The sequence below is a fragment of the Colletotrichum paranaense genome (assembly GCF_030867605.1).
Source record: "Colletotrichum paranaense strain IMI 384185 chromosome Unknown Scaffold_19.1, whole genome shotgun sequence".
In the NCBI taxonomy this organism is placed as follows: Eukaryota; Fungi; Ascomycota; class Sordariomycetes; order Glomerellales; family Glomerellaceae; genus Colletotrichum; species Colletotrichum paranaense.
Window position 1 is genome coordinate 175999 of NW_026848977.1, and position 12885 is coordinate 188883.

At 55.1% G+C, this 12885-nt stretch overlaps 6 protein-coding genes across 6 annotated transcripts; 3 read left to right on the top strand and 3 right to left on the bottom strand.

The window, feature by feature from the left end:
* Positions 1-1358: 1358 nt before the first annotated feature.
* On the bottom strand, positions 1359-2966 carry CPAR01_15359 (WD domain-containing protein; the record flags this gene model as incomplete). The annotated part of the gene is made up of 1 exon (XM_060499608.1): positions 1359-2966. The coding sequence occupies one exon, from the start codon at positions 2964-2966 to the stop codon at positions 1359-1361; it is 1608 nt and encodes a 535-aa protein (XP_060341608.1).
* Positions 2967-4911: 1945 nt separating this feature from the next.
* Positions 4912-7214, bottom strand: CPAR01_15360 (glutamine synthetase; the record flags this gene model as incomplete). Its single annotated transcript, XM_060499609.1, has 5 exons — positions 4912-4949; positions 5009-5918; positions 6819-6911; positions 7021-7056; positions 7152-7214. The coding sequence occupies 5 exons, from the start codon at positions 7212-7214 to the stop codon at positions 4912-4914; spliced, it is 1140 nt and encodes a 379-aa protein (XP_060341609.1).
* Positions 7215-7501: 287 nt separating this feature from the next.
* CPAR01_15361 (uncharacterized protein) lies at positions 7502-7717 on the top strand (the record flags this gene model as incomplete). The annotated part of the gene is made up of 1 exon (XM_060499610.1): positions 7502-7717. The coding sequence occupies one exon, from the start codon at positions 7502-7504 to the stop codon at positions 7715-7717; it is 216 nt and encodes a 71-aa protein (XP_060341610.1).
* A 13-nt stretch (positions 7718-7730) lies between these two features.
* On the top strand, positions 7731-8216 carry CPAR01_15362 (uncharacterized protein; the record flags this gene model as incomplete). Its single annotated transcript, XM_060499611.1, has 1 exon — positions 7731-8216. One exon carries the CDS (start codon positions 7731-7733, stop codon positions 8214-8216), a length of 486 nt encoding a protein of 161 aa, XP_060341611.1.
* Positions 8217-8331: 115 nt separating this feature from the next.
* CPAR01_15363 (uncharacterized protein) lies at positions 8332-8589 on the bottom strand (the record flags this gene model as incomplete). Its single annotated transcript, XM_060499612.1, has 1 exon — positions 8332-8589. One exon carries the CDS (start codon positions 8587-8589, stop codon positions 8332-8334), a length of 258 nt encoding a protein of 85 aa, XP_060341612.1.
* A 2862-nt stretch (positions 8590-11451) lies between these two features.
* On the top strand, positions 11452-12273 carry CPAR01_15364 (uncharacterized protein; the record flags this gene model as incomplete). The annotated part of the gene is made up of 1 exon (XM_060499613.1): positions 11452-12273. A coding segment is annotated over one exon (822 nt), but the record flags the coding sequence as incomplete, so codon positions are not given.
* Positions 12274-12885: the final 612 nt, after the last annotated feature.

Sequence of the window (12885 nt, forward strand, 5' to 3'; positions counted from 1 at the left end):
AGATGGAGGAAGAGATGAACTCAAAACAGCTTGACGGGCGCGGTTGACGCCACGTGCGACTCGCGACACACCAGCTACCCGCAGGTCGGTACGATTCATGAAAGACTGAGAAAGTGTAGTTGATGGTTTTCGGGAGTGTTGGTGATTGGATCGATGAATTTCATGATTTCATAGCTTCTTCAACAATCGAAGTCTATATCTGCCTATGCTTTGTCTCCCAACCAATTCAGCTCTCCACGCACAGTGGCTAGATCTCTAGTGTTTGTTACATAAACATTGAAGCTGTCGGTGTGAGCAGAGCATCGATAAAATTAAACTGCTCATGTGGTTTTCCATGTCTTATCTGCCCAGTACTATCTTGACTTTTTCAACTTTGCTTCATCACTTGGCCTAGAACACGGCTTCGCCCGAAGCTGCGCACGACTAGGTGAAACCAAAGCATCCGCACCATTTGATTTCGGTTTAGGACACCAGATCTCCCCGTGGCAAAATAGTAACGAAGCAGATACCGCGTGATTCTACGCAGCAAGTTCTCCCGGAGCCCTCTTTGAGCCATCAAAACAGCTATCTTCGGCAGGTTTAGAGGTCCAGTGCGCAAAATTCTAGGTTAGGACGACGCAAGGTTCTCGCCTCACTCCTTTCTTATCTTCGATATCGCTCCTGGACCGGCCCAAGAGCAGAGATGATGGGCTCGAATGCGAGAGAAAATCCGTCACCGCTGGTATTCGATATGCGAGACTCTCCTTGCCCGATGCCAAGATGCCATCACAACATTGTGCTCAGCTTGCGTAATCTTTTGCAAATGTGCAGATCGCCCGTAGGGGCAAGCAAACAGTAACTCATGAAAATCAGGTCTTGTGTAGTCATTCTATATCACACAATTGTCTTCCTTTTGAATTCCCTTCTCCTTTTTTTTCGGATCCCCAACGCCATCGCAATGCATTAAGTTGACCAAGATGATCCAGTCCTTATCCACATCGGCGTCCTGTATCTCTTCAGACGGAGCCAGATAATGCGACCCTTTCCACCTTTTTGAATGTCTTCTTCCACTGCCCCTCTCCCCTAGCCTTCTGCCTCTCTGGCATACACACGACGACGAAGTCTCTCACGCCGTAGTCGTAGCTGCCCTTGCTTCTCGGCATGTCTTGTTGTTTCAACCATCTTCTCTAACTCCACAAGAGCCCATCAAATCGAGGTCAATTGTCCGGCACTCAAGCCTCTCGCGACTTGGACAAATATCCCTAGATGCCATGTGAAACTCGAAAGACAAAGGGTATAAACCCACCCAACCACCCATCAAAGAGTCAAAGAGAAAATCACAAATGTCATGTACAAACAACTTCCTTCCTCAGTCTCTCTCAAGCAGAGCCCAGAATCAAACTCTCCACCATACCGCCCACAGAAGACGCCGTCTGCGCGCGATCAACCTCATTCGTGACCTTCCTCTTGAGAGCCTTGAACCCCTCAAACAGCTCGGCACTGTCACCAGCATACTGCGCATACAGCTCCACGAGCACCATGCCGACCTCAACGCAAATGCTCACGTACCGCGGATCGATAATGTGATCGCACGTCCACTTGAGCACCGGCTGTACCGTCCTCTCATCGCGCCCCTCAAGCGCATCCCGCACAGCAGACCGGTGCCGCAGCGCAAGAAGCAGCGTCAGAACGCCGAGCGGCGAGTGATCTTTCCCGCGCGGATCGAGCGCCTGGTCCAGCGCACTAGCGTACCGCCCGTGGCGCAGGGCCTTCTCCCACGCCTTCTCCTTGGGCGCGCTGGTGCGCGCGTCCTGCGCGACGATAACCTCGGCCTGGCCCTCGCCCAGGCTCTCAAGGCGGCGCATGGCCGAGGCTTTGCGCTTCTTGCTCTTGGCGGCCTTGTCGTGCTCGTCGAGGGTGCCGGCGAGGAGGGCGGCCATTTCGCGGTCGCGCTCCTTTTGACGGGTGGCTTCGGGGCCCGTGAGGCGGGTGCGGATGGAGAGGACGCCGGATTGCATGCCCACGACGAGGTGGCGGTCCGCGCTGTCGAGCGCATCGGAGGCCGGGAGGACGCGGAGGGAGAGGATGGGGGAGGGGTACTTTGTCGAGGAGACGACGTTCCAACCGGTGGTCTCGAAGACCTTTACGTGGCCGTCGAGGCCGCCGGTGACGAGGCGGGTGCCGTTGGAGGCGAGGCTGAGGGAAGTGACGGTCTTTTGGTGGTTGGCGATCTGGTGGATGGGGCGGGCGGCAACGAGGTCGAGGACGGAGACCTGGGGGCCCGAGGCGGCGAGGAGGGTGGTTCCGGAGGAGAGGGGAAGGACGGACTCGACGGGGGCGGCGTGCTTGAAGGTCATGACGGCGGCGTTGGAGCCTATTCTCGGGTCCCAGATCTTGACGGTAGAGTCGTAGGAGCCCGAGACGATGACGTTGCCGGCGCCCGACGGGGAGGTGGCCGGGAAGAACTCTGCGCAGCGGACGTAGTCGGAGTGTCCCACGAAGGTGTTGAGCGGGTCGTTGGCCGTGAGGTCCCAGAGGCGGACCGTCTTGTCGTCGGAGGCGGAGAGCAAGGTGGTGGGCTGGGAGCCCGAGAAGCGCGTGGCCCAGACGGGCTGGCGGTGCTTCGTCCACGTCTTGAGGATGGAGCGGGAGTGGGTGTCGAAAACCTGCATGCGGCCTGTATCTTCGGCGGCGACGAGGACGCGGCCGTCGCGGCGCAGGGAGCCGGAGCGGGCGACGTCGGCGAAGCGGGTGATTGTCTTTTCGAGCTTGCGGGTGCGGGAGGAGTAGAGCTGGACACGGGTGCCGGTGGTGACGGCGAAGAGGCCATCGGAGGAGGTCGACGAGATGTGGGTGATTGGGTACGAGGTCGGCGAGGGGATCTGGAGCTGGTTCTTGAAGGACTTCCAGTAGCGCTGCTCGGCCGTCACGGGGGACGGGCCCGAGGGCAGCTTCACCTGCGGGAGGGGTCCCACGGTAGCTGCCATTGTGATATGATTGTGTAGGCCGTTTGTGCCCTTAGGTGGTGTGGTTGGAGGAGGTGCAAAAATTTGCTCGCTGGCGTGGTAGAGCTGGGTGTTGCGGTGAAGCGCAAAATGTGAGGGTATCGTCGTGATAGACGTTGGTAGTATTTTTTTGGAGTTGAAAATGCTGATAGGCAAAAAAAAAGATTCTCAATTGAGAATTTCTTAGCGGCTAGTCCTGTTAGAGATTAGCGGATACCCCACATGTACGATAAGATAAGGCGCGGGGCCGGGACCTGAAAGCTTTTGGAACTTCAACTGACCCGAACGCACCGGAAAGCTCACCATGCCACCTTTTAGATGATACTATGGAGAGCTCTTGAAATCAGAAATTGAGAGTGAGCTCTGCTTCACTGAAACATCTGACCTGAATGAAGACTTCGGGGCGCGACAGCTCAGTACGTCGAGATGAATTGCAGACACTCTGTCATCATTTCAACGCCATTTGGCATGGCTGATCCAATGTAGCTGGGTTCAGTAAGGTACGGATAGCAATCATCAATTCAACCATCGCCAAATCTCACACCCATCATATCTTGCTTCAGGGTCTCCATCTAAGACTCTTGACCAACACATCACAGGGCACGCAAAGGTACATGTCCACACGTAGACCACTGCGGGCCTTCTACCCCGACACGATCCCCTTTCGTCCCGGCTGCCCGTAACGTAGCACATCTATACTCAGTAAACCCTCATCCCATCAAAAAAGCATACTCTCATCGCCGCGCAATCCCATCCATCAAACAGTCCCCCAATCTACTTTCCCGAGCCAACACGCAAGGAAACAGAAATAACACACCGCATCGGCAATTGTACATCACCCGGATTTTCCGACCTCAACCTCCGAGGCTGCATCTGCATCTACACCTGCATCAGCTTCAGAAAAAAGTCAAGGCTGACCCCATGACAAGCACTGCCGACATCCCGTCCATCCAACTCACCCCATGTATCATGGAAAAACTTTCACCTCTCCGAGCCGGCAGAGGAGGGATGGGGGGATGTCGGTGTCTTACTCCCTCACCGCCTCCAAATCGAACCTAAACTCCAACATTATAAGCATTGCTAGACAAGGGGCTCCAGTAGTGATGAAGAGACACGTCAAATCTACGTTACCTAGGTACCTAGTCAGCGGAGCGACTTAGAGCCTGACTTCATTCACCTGCTTTTGTCCCTCATCACCGGTGTATTAATCTCTTAACAACGAATGGCTTTGTGTCTTTCTCAAGACAAAAGTGACGCCTTTCGTCTGATGGGAATAAGACGCTGGGCCTTTACAAGAAAGAAAGAAAACTCTTTTTTTTTTGATAAAAAAACCGGGCCCTTTCCCCTCTAGTGTATAGCCCTGTAATTCTTACCTGACCTAACCTGACCTATACTTAGGGTCCCTGGACTCTCAGGATACCTTCCTTACCACCCTGCCATTCCTCATCAAACTCTAAGCATAGACAGACTCAAAGTGTTTCCCCGGGGCTATGTTCACCCAAATCAGCAAAAAGGCTTGGCCAAAACCAACAAATGTCCAAAACAGGAAACGAAAAGCCGACTGCGGGCAAACGGTGTCAACGGCAGTGATTGGGGGGGGGGGGGCTGAGACTGTGAGGGGTGGTAATGTAAGGACTGCGAAAACGGAGGGGAGCAGCGTGTTTCAGCTATCCTCCGTAAGTCCTCTGTGCATAGCTTGAATGACGTCTTGCGGTAGTTGTAATTCAACAATGGATCTTCACATTTGTCTTTGCAGAAGAGTATGGCAATGTGTGTTTTTTTTTTTGTTTGTTTGAACCTTGTTTGAATCCTCATTGACCCGTAATGACCTTGTCTGATCTATTTGACACGCTGATAAAAGCATATTCAATACGACTTGTCGTCGCTTGAACTAGGGTATACTATCCTCTCTTTTTCCATCTCCCCTTTACTCGGCAGAACCGTAAATAGTCTCCATCAGAATACCTACGAGGGGAATTAGCATGCTGTAGCGATGTGCAGTTGTTATAGGAGTGTTAACGTACCAGTAATTCTGTAGGGGTCGGCATTTGAGGCGGGGCGGCGATCCTCGAAGTAGCCGTAGCCCTTCTGGGCGCACTCTCTGGGGATACGGATGGAAGCACCACGGTTGGCAACTCCGTAAGAGAACGAATCGATGGAGCCGGTCTCGTGGCGGCCAGTGAGACGCTTCTCGTTACCCTCACCGTAGACGGCAATGTGCTCCTTGTGACGACCCTCAAGCTTCTTGATGGCAGCCTCGATGTGCTTCATGCCACCCTCAACACGCATCTCCTTAGAGGAGAAGTTAGAGTGGAGACCGGCACCGTTCCAGTCACCGGGGATGGGCTTCGGCTCAACGGAGACCTTGGCGCCGAACTCCTCGGCAATGCGGGCCAGGAGGAAGCGAGCAAGCCAGAGGTGGTCACCCATCTCAATGCCGGTGCAGGGACCGACCTGGAACTCCCACTGGGCGGGCATGACCTCGGCGTTGGTACCAGAGATCTTGACGCCAGAGTACAGGCAGGCCTTGTAGTGGGCGTCAACGATGTCGCGCTGGACGACCTTGCCGGCACCAACACCGCAGTAGTAGGGGCCCTGGGGAGCAGGGAAGCCGTTAGCGGGCCAGCCGAAGGGGCGGTTGCTGAGGTCGAGCAGAGTGTACTCCTGCTCGAGACCGAACCAGGGCTCGTGAGCGGCGTGAGCCTCCATCAACTTGGCGCACTCATGTCTGTAGTTGTACTTGTTGGGGGTGCCATCGGCGTTCCAGCACTCGGAGAGGACGAGGATGTTGGGAGATCCACGGAATGGGTCGGGGAAGACAGCAACGGGCTTCAGGTAGACATCAGAGTTGTCGCCGGGAGCCTGGTTGGTGGAGGAACCATCAAAGTTCCACATAGGAAGGTCCTCGGGGGTGTACTCCTTCTCCTTGAGAGTCTATGGAGGCAAATTTGTTAGCTACGTGATGATGGTAGATGGCGCTATGATGCAACTGCGAATAGAGGTATGCGCGGGCGAACTCGTGAGCCATCTTGGCTATCAAGGCTGACATCATGCGCCGCGCCTTGCCGTCAGGCTGACGATGCCAGGCGGAGCTACCCCCAGTGGCCCCATTGGAGATCGTGGGCATTGCGTGGAGAACAGTAACGACCCTCGGCCGGCGGCTGGCCAACCGGTTCACCGAAGACGCGCCGACGGGCAAAAGGGGGGGGGGACTGATGATGCGGCAGCAACTCGCAAGACCTCCAATACCCGAGCTGCGGCGTTCAACCCTGCAGCTGGAGGCAAGGCAAAAAAAGACTTGGAGCCAGGCGGACGTGGGGTGGGGTTCCTTGCAGGATCGAGTCGTGATCGAATCCTTTCAGCCAGTCCGGCCGTGGCCCTCGAAAGAAGAGACCAAGACCAAAGCAGCAGGAACAGGTACGTACCACCCACCACCAGAAATGCGCACTGGAGGGGCAGGTGGTGTGTGTTTTGACCCCCGCCAAGCCCCAGTGCATGTCGCCGCCGCATCTGCTGCCGCTTGCTCACCCGCCCACAGCTTTTTGCCCGCTATTCCCAGCCGGAAGTCGGAGACATCCCGTAGGGGATGAATCCAGAGCAAGACGACCCGCTGCCCCAGCTTTTCCGTTGATGCAACCGTCGACACAGATGTCAGAGTGAAGGCATGAGCCATCTCAAACTGTGTCGCATCGTAACAGGAAAGGGCTGGGTGAGTGACATTTTCCGGTGGAATAGCGGGCTAGAGCGTCTGGAGCACCACGAAGGGCCCGGGGAAAATATGAAAAAGCCAAAGGAGGGAATAAGAGAGACAAGGTGGTTGTTGTGTGAACGTACCCTCGACTTGGAACGGGTCTCGCCATCAGCGTCGATCCAGATGTACTCGGCCATAATTGAGCCCTTCTGGTCAAGCTTGAGGTACTTGGCCAACTATTCGATGGGTCAGCATGATTGCTTATTCGATTTGCGCAAAGCTGACGGCTCGAAGTGAACTCCAGCTACGCCAAGCTCAGCACCGGGTATGTTGGTGTAATCTCACGGTCTCGGGCCTGGAGGTGAAGGCAGCTTCTGTCGCCTGGAGAGAAAAGACGTGTTAGTAACTGTGATCATCCTCTTCTTCTTCCTTCGATTTTGGGTATCCAGCATCGTGACTCGAGAGAACAGCAAAACGCCAGCACTCAGGTCGCGATGGGAGTAGTATGACGTGGTGGGGCAGAGTTTGGGACTTACCATTTTTGCGGTTGTGTGTGTAATGTGATAAAAACGGGAAAAAGAACAAGGTCCAATTTGGAGATCAGGAAAAGGTTCGAGCAGTAGAGATCAAATGATCTATAGGACTATAACGGGAGGAATAGAGGGATAGGATGTGGAAAAGTAAAGAGCAGGTACGATAAGAGCAGTCGAAGCGGGCGGTTGAGGGTTTTATGTTTTCCTCTGTCTGTCGTCCGGCAAGGAAGGCAGGCGCGGGCGCTGGTGGGAGAGACAGATTTGAGTGAGAAAGAGGCAGTCCAGTTCGCTCGATGCTCTATTTTTTGCTGGTGCTGCCAGCAATCTGCAAGGTACCGTCGAGATACCTCAGATGTTTCGCAGACGACCGGCCCTGTTGGCGAGGAAAGCTCATGTACAACCGGTACAGAACCGTAACTTTTGGCTCTTGTCTAGGTCTCTCGAGGTCTCTCGAGGGTCCCTCTTTGGTCCTTCAGCCCAAGATAAGGCCTGCCAGTGCCTGCCCATGACGGCGGCAGGGGTATGGCTGGTTCTGGCTACTGGTATCGATTGCGGTGGGGTGAGAGGGGTGGGCTGGTGGGGTGTGGCCCCGGAAACATGTGCTCTCCCATTCGTCCGCCAGCCCAGAGTTTGGGGGACCACAGATACATGCCAATTCTGATTCGGTTCCCAGCGTCCCACGACGACAATGTCCAGGTACTTTGCCCGAACCCAGAACACCCTCTTCACCCACACATTTCCCGCCCTTTAACCTGCCTTTCTGTGCTGCACCACCACTCCCGTCTGCCACTATCAGACGTCTCTCAAGTATCCCTACTGCCTGGCTACGGCCCCGCGGTCCTCTACCACCGGCATCAAGTCTCCGTGGGAAACGGAAATGCGACGGGCGGACCTTTCACCTCTAGAGGTATCGTCAACTTCCTCTTCTCCGTAAATGGCCCCTGGGAAACTCCTCTTCCGCTTCCACTTGGGTGGTTTTGTTCTGTCAACCCTAGTCTCCAAGACTGATAAGTATGAAAATCACTGATCAAAATGTGTGACGATGACTTCGACGTGCGCCCAGTAGCCCGTTGACGAGCCACTCAGAGGCCGCCCGGCACCGCCCTTGCGGCAGTATCTGCGACTAGCTGCTGCAGCTGCGACCACCGACCCAACAATGACCACCTCGAGAAATCGCTACTTTGTATCCAGGTTTCGTACAGGCTACAGACAACAAGAAAAATTGCAGGTATACCGAGTAATAAACGGGTGCGGCAAACCGGACTGTAAAGACCCAGCCAGAGATAGAGCAAGGTATCGTCACTGGCGATTCAAGGACCAAGCAGGTACCTCTCACCCACAGGAGCCACCGTGCCACAACGCGGGGCACGTACCGATACATGTCATTTACGAGGCCCACGTCCTTCGGTCCGCTGTCCGCTGTTTCTATCCTTGGATCTTTGGGGTGCTCGTGTGCACTGTCGCCCGCCGCCGCTGTCGGGTCGCTGGCGCCGCTCCTCTTATCCTTGAGGCACAGTCTTACAGAGTACCTACACTATTGTCGCTGTCAGTGTCTGTAGCGCTGCTCACGGTGGCTGTGGCTGTGGCATCCGCCTTTCGGAGACAGGCCGGAAGCCCAAGGAGAGATATTCCAGGTCTTAGAGTAGGTCCCGTTCCAGACCGCTTTCGATAAAAGGGTCCTGGAACTCTGATGCCCAAAAACGGCCGCTGATGAGTAGGCGGCCAGTCGATTTTTCGTAAGGCCGCGTTTCGTCTGAATCTCGCTTCCAGAACGGAAAGGAGACTGCGTTGAATTCCAATAAACTCTCGTCGTCGTAAATCCCGCGGGCCTACCTAACTAGAGCGCCTCCTAGAACCGGTGCGGGCTCCGCGAATGGCTTGCTGGGCGGTTCTGAATACCCCGAAGTAAAGTAGCGTCGCTTGCAACTTGGTTGCTCGGGTTCCACGCCGACGATCGCATGGCCATATTGCGACAGCGTGCATATTCCTGGCGCGGAATTTCCTTGGGATGGCACTGAACTCTTCCGGTCAGCTTTGGGGGGTGTCGTCAGGTACCTCAACTTTCCAAAATCTCGTCAGCTTGACGACCTTTCCCTCGAGTCGACTTTCCCAGTTTCCCCGCCAAAGGACCCTAGGTCCCAGGATGACGATACACCGCGCACCAGCCACTCAGAGTCTCACACCCTCACCGGCCCCAGAATCGTAACGTCCTTTCCATCGCACAAATCTCTTCAGGTTCCGCCGGCGCAACTCGTCGCGGCACGGCGACGCGCGCACTTGCGCTAATTCCCCTATCATCATCAATCTCCAATCCTTGCCATGGCTATGCTTGCCCGCGGCGCAGGAAAGACACCCATCCTCGAGGAGTTGCTTCCTTCGTCCTGTCGTTGGCATAGCTTCCGCCTACGTCGTGCAGATGGTTGTCTTATGAAAATTTTGCCCGCCTCCCGGTAGCAATATCTTGACAGCCCTCAACGTTGATTGTCTTGGTCTTTGTGCGTCTCCTTGTACGAGTCTGTAACCCCTTGGTGGGGGTATATCCCGGCGACCCTTATTCATTCTCCAAGGTATCTGTACCTCTGTGTCATCGTGACTCCCAAGTTGGACTGGTCCCAGATAAAGCCATCACATATCCCACCACAAGGCTATCGAGCCTGTCGACCCATAATGCGGCGGCGAGGGGCAAAAGGTGGGGTGTGTTGTTGCTCTGGACCAGATGCGCTCCAAAGGTCAGATCTGTGGTCAGTGCGATGGCTTCTTGTCGGTATCCTGTGAGCGACGGTGTGTTTACAACCAGGCCCGAGTCATTTGGGGGAGTTCGGGGGAAACCCCATATCGCAACTTCTCTCCGACAGCGGGATGGTCATCTTGCTGAGCCCAAACCTTCGGAATCACTAGTCGACTTGTCCTTCCGGCCAATATTCGATGGTGTTTTCGTCAGCGAACCCCCAAGGAACCCCCAAGCTTTTGCTCCACGAATCGACCATGTCGAAGCTATCTTCGGAGGGATACCCAATCCACATGGCCTGCCGTGACCCGTCCCTGCAAGACCTGAGTGAATATCTGGCTGATATGCAGCCCAAACGTCTTGGACACTGCAGGATGCACAAAGCTGGAGTGGACCGCGAGAAGAAGGCTGGATTCTCTGCTTCTTCCTTGTCCATGGCCCCTCCCGTAAGACGTAGCTGGAGGAACGGCATGCTGTCCATTCGTCGCATGTTCAGTCGGTCTCCAGTCGGCCATATCACACACATTCTTCTTCTGATTATGATACGGCGTATCAAAGTCGGGCTCCCCCGCAATTTTTGCTCTCGGCAGGGTATTCGTAGGACTGCGGTACCTCCGTCCCATCGCCGGATACACGATTACCCCTCAACATATCCATATGGATAGTCCGTCCCAACATCTCACTCGTCCACCACGGTTGATTCAGGCTGTATGCTGAATGTATTCTGGGAAACAATTGCCGCTCCTAGACAAACTTCAGGTAAAACTTTGATGATTCCATTATGGAACTTGATCTCCAGATGTGACCTGCAGGAGACCTCCATCTCGGGTGTCTCCAAAGCATCAAGTGTGGGACGCTAGTGGGGGATGGTGCATTTTGCATTGAGGGCTTATCGTTGGGCGCTGATTGGTCGAAGCGCAAGTGCAGAATAATTGAATTCTCTCAGGAGCCGTGTCGGTTCCAAGGTCTCCTTAAAGACTGGCATTAATCTCTTGAGGAGCTCCTCAGCTATCATAGTGCCCTGGACTGCTAAGCACCTTTCCCTCTCTTGCCATTCGCGACTCCAGTTGACGGGCAACGATGTGTAACTTCACGGGGTGTCGTTGACCTCGGTGAAGTGTGTGACAGCTGACAAGCTTACTCGGTGGAGAGCCGCGGCAGTGACATGGGGACGCTGCGAACATGAGGTGCAGTCAGAGGTACCCCGTCCACGGCGGACAATTGCTGTTTGGGTCCCAACCCAAGGGCTAGTGCCGCAATGTTGGATTCTGGAAAATGTGGATGGAGCAGCCATGTTGGGTTTGGGCGCCGGCCCGGCGGGGATGGGGGAGGAGTGTGGATGAATCGGTTGTGTGGTGTTCCTCTCGTTAATTGACCAGGACTCTGCAGAATCGGCTCGTCTACCAGGTCGCCGAGACCGGGCAAAGAGGAGCAGCGGCAACGGCCGGCAAAGGAGGCACGGCAGCACCACCACGGCCCAAGACTTTTGCGGTCGGCTGCTCCGACGACATTCGATGTCCGCATCCCACACCGGCAGTCCATGGACCAGACCCATCTCGACCGACCGCCTGCGAAGTCCAACCCTCTCTCGTTTTCAACCACGATCTCGCTGGTTTTCGTCGTCGACTTTTTCCCCTTCAATCGCATGCGAAAAGCCGTCATTTCCCATCGTCCGAACTCTACGAACAACGAGAATTCGCCGGTCTCGTCGCTGAGTGGTCGGCGTTGACACACAGTAATTCTCTCATTGGTCGGCTGCCACCCGCCACGATCGGGACTTGGCTGAACACTGCCGGGGCACCTGGGCGAGGCATGTCAGGGCCCCCGATCGAGAGTCTCACGAGGTCAAAAATGACGTCTTTGGCATGGTCGATTAGGGGAAGCCGACCCAGAATGGCGGCGATACCATCATGGGTTCCGGTGCGATGTCTTTCAGGAGATCTTGGAGACTGCAAGAGGCAGCCGAAAAAGCAGGGCCGGGAGACAAAGACCGCTTCCGTGACGTCGGCCACGACAAGTGTCGGGCTGGGCCTGAACCTCAATTTCGACTACGACGTGGGGAACCGGAATCGGGAACCGGGAGTGTCTTTCTCACAAGCCAGTCGGTTCTTCTGGGACCAGTTGCGTATTCCTCAGGGGGGTACGGAGTGCGTCTTGGTACTGGCAAGCGCCACATGGAGAGGCCGAGGACGTGTGTGCATGGCGACGCGACACGAGCCCACAGCAGGGCGCAGTCGACACTGTTGCCAGAGCCGGGTTGAGTCAGACTCGTGTTCGGCCGACGGCGGTCAGTGGTTATTTTCGGAGTATCGTTCCGGGCCAAGCGGTGGGAGATAAGACGGGAGGGCGTTCTGGAACTTGCATGGAGGATATCCACGATCCAAGGGACCAAGTGGAGGGTGGAGGATGACTTTGATGTGTCACAGCGCGCCCGCAATGTGCGGCGTGCCTGAAAGCGCAGGGCAAGGCGAGGCGCCGCATCCAACGAGACTGCTTGAGCCTTGGCTGCCCAGACCCAACAATGGAAAGCACCGAGTGGGTGTGCCCTTCCTTCCCGTCTGCTTTCTTAAATTCTTCCGCCTGCAGGATAGGGTGGGAAAGAGTGGATTTGCGCCAGTGCACAGATGGTGAGAATCACTACATTCGTACTGTACCAGAAAATAGGGGTCGTTTTGCATTCGTTGAGGCGGCAACTGCAACAGCAATCGCGACTTCCTATCTTGCTTTGCTCGCTGTTGCCCTTTCTACTTCTTTGCAAGCAGGAGCATTTTCTGCATTTTTCCACGCAGGAGCAACAAACGAAAATGACATGATATGGGTATACCTAGGTACAATCGGCTTAGGAAGGAGCAATATAGAATATTTCAATTTAGGAAATCGCGCTTGCCTGTTAGAGCTACCTTGGGTTTGTCCGAGGATGATTTTGAACAACCTAAGATATCTCGATTG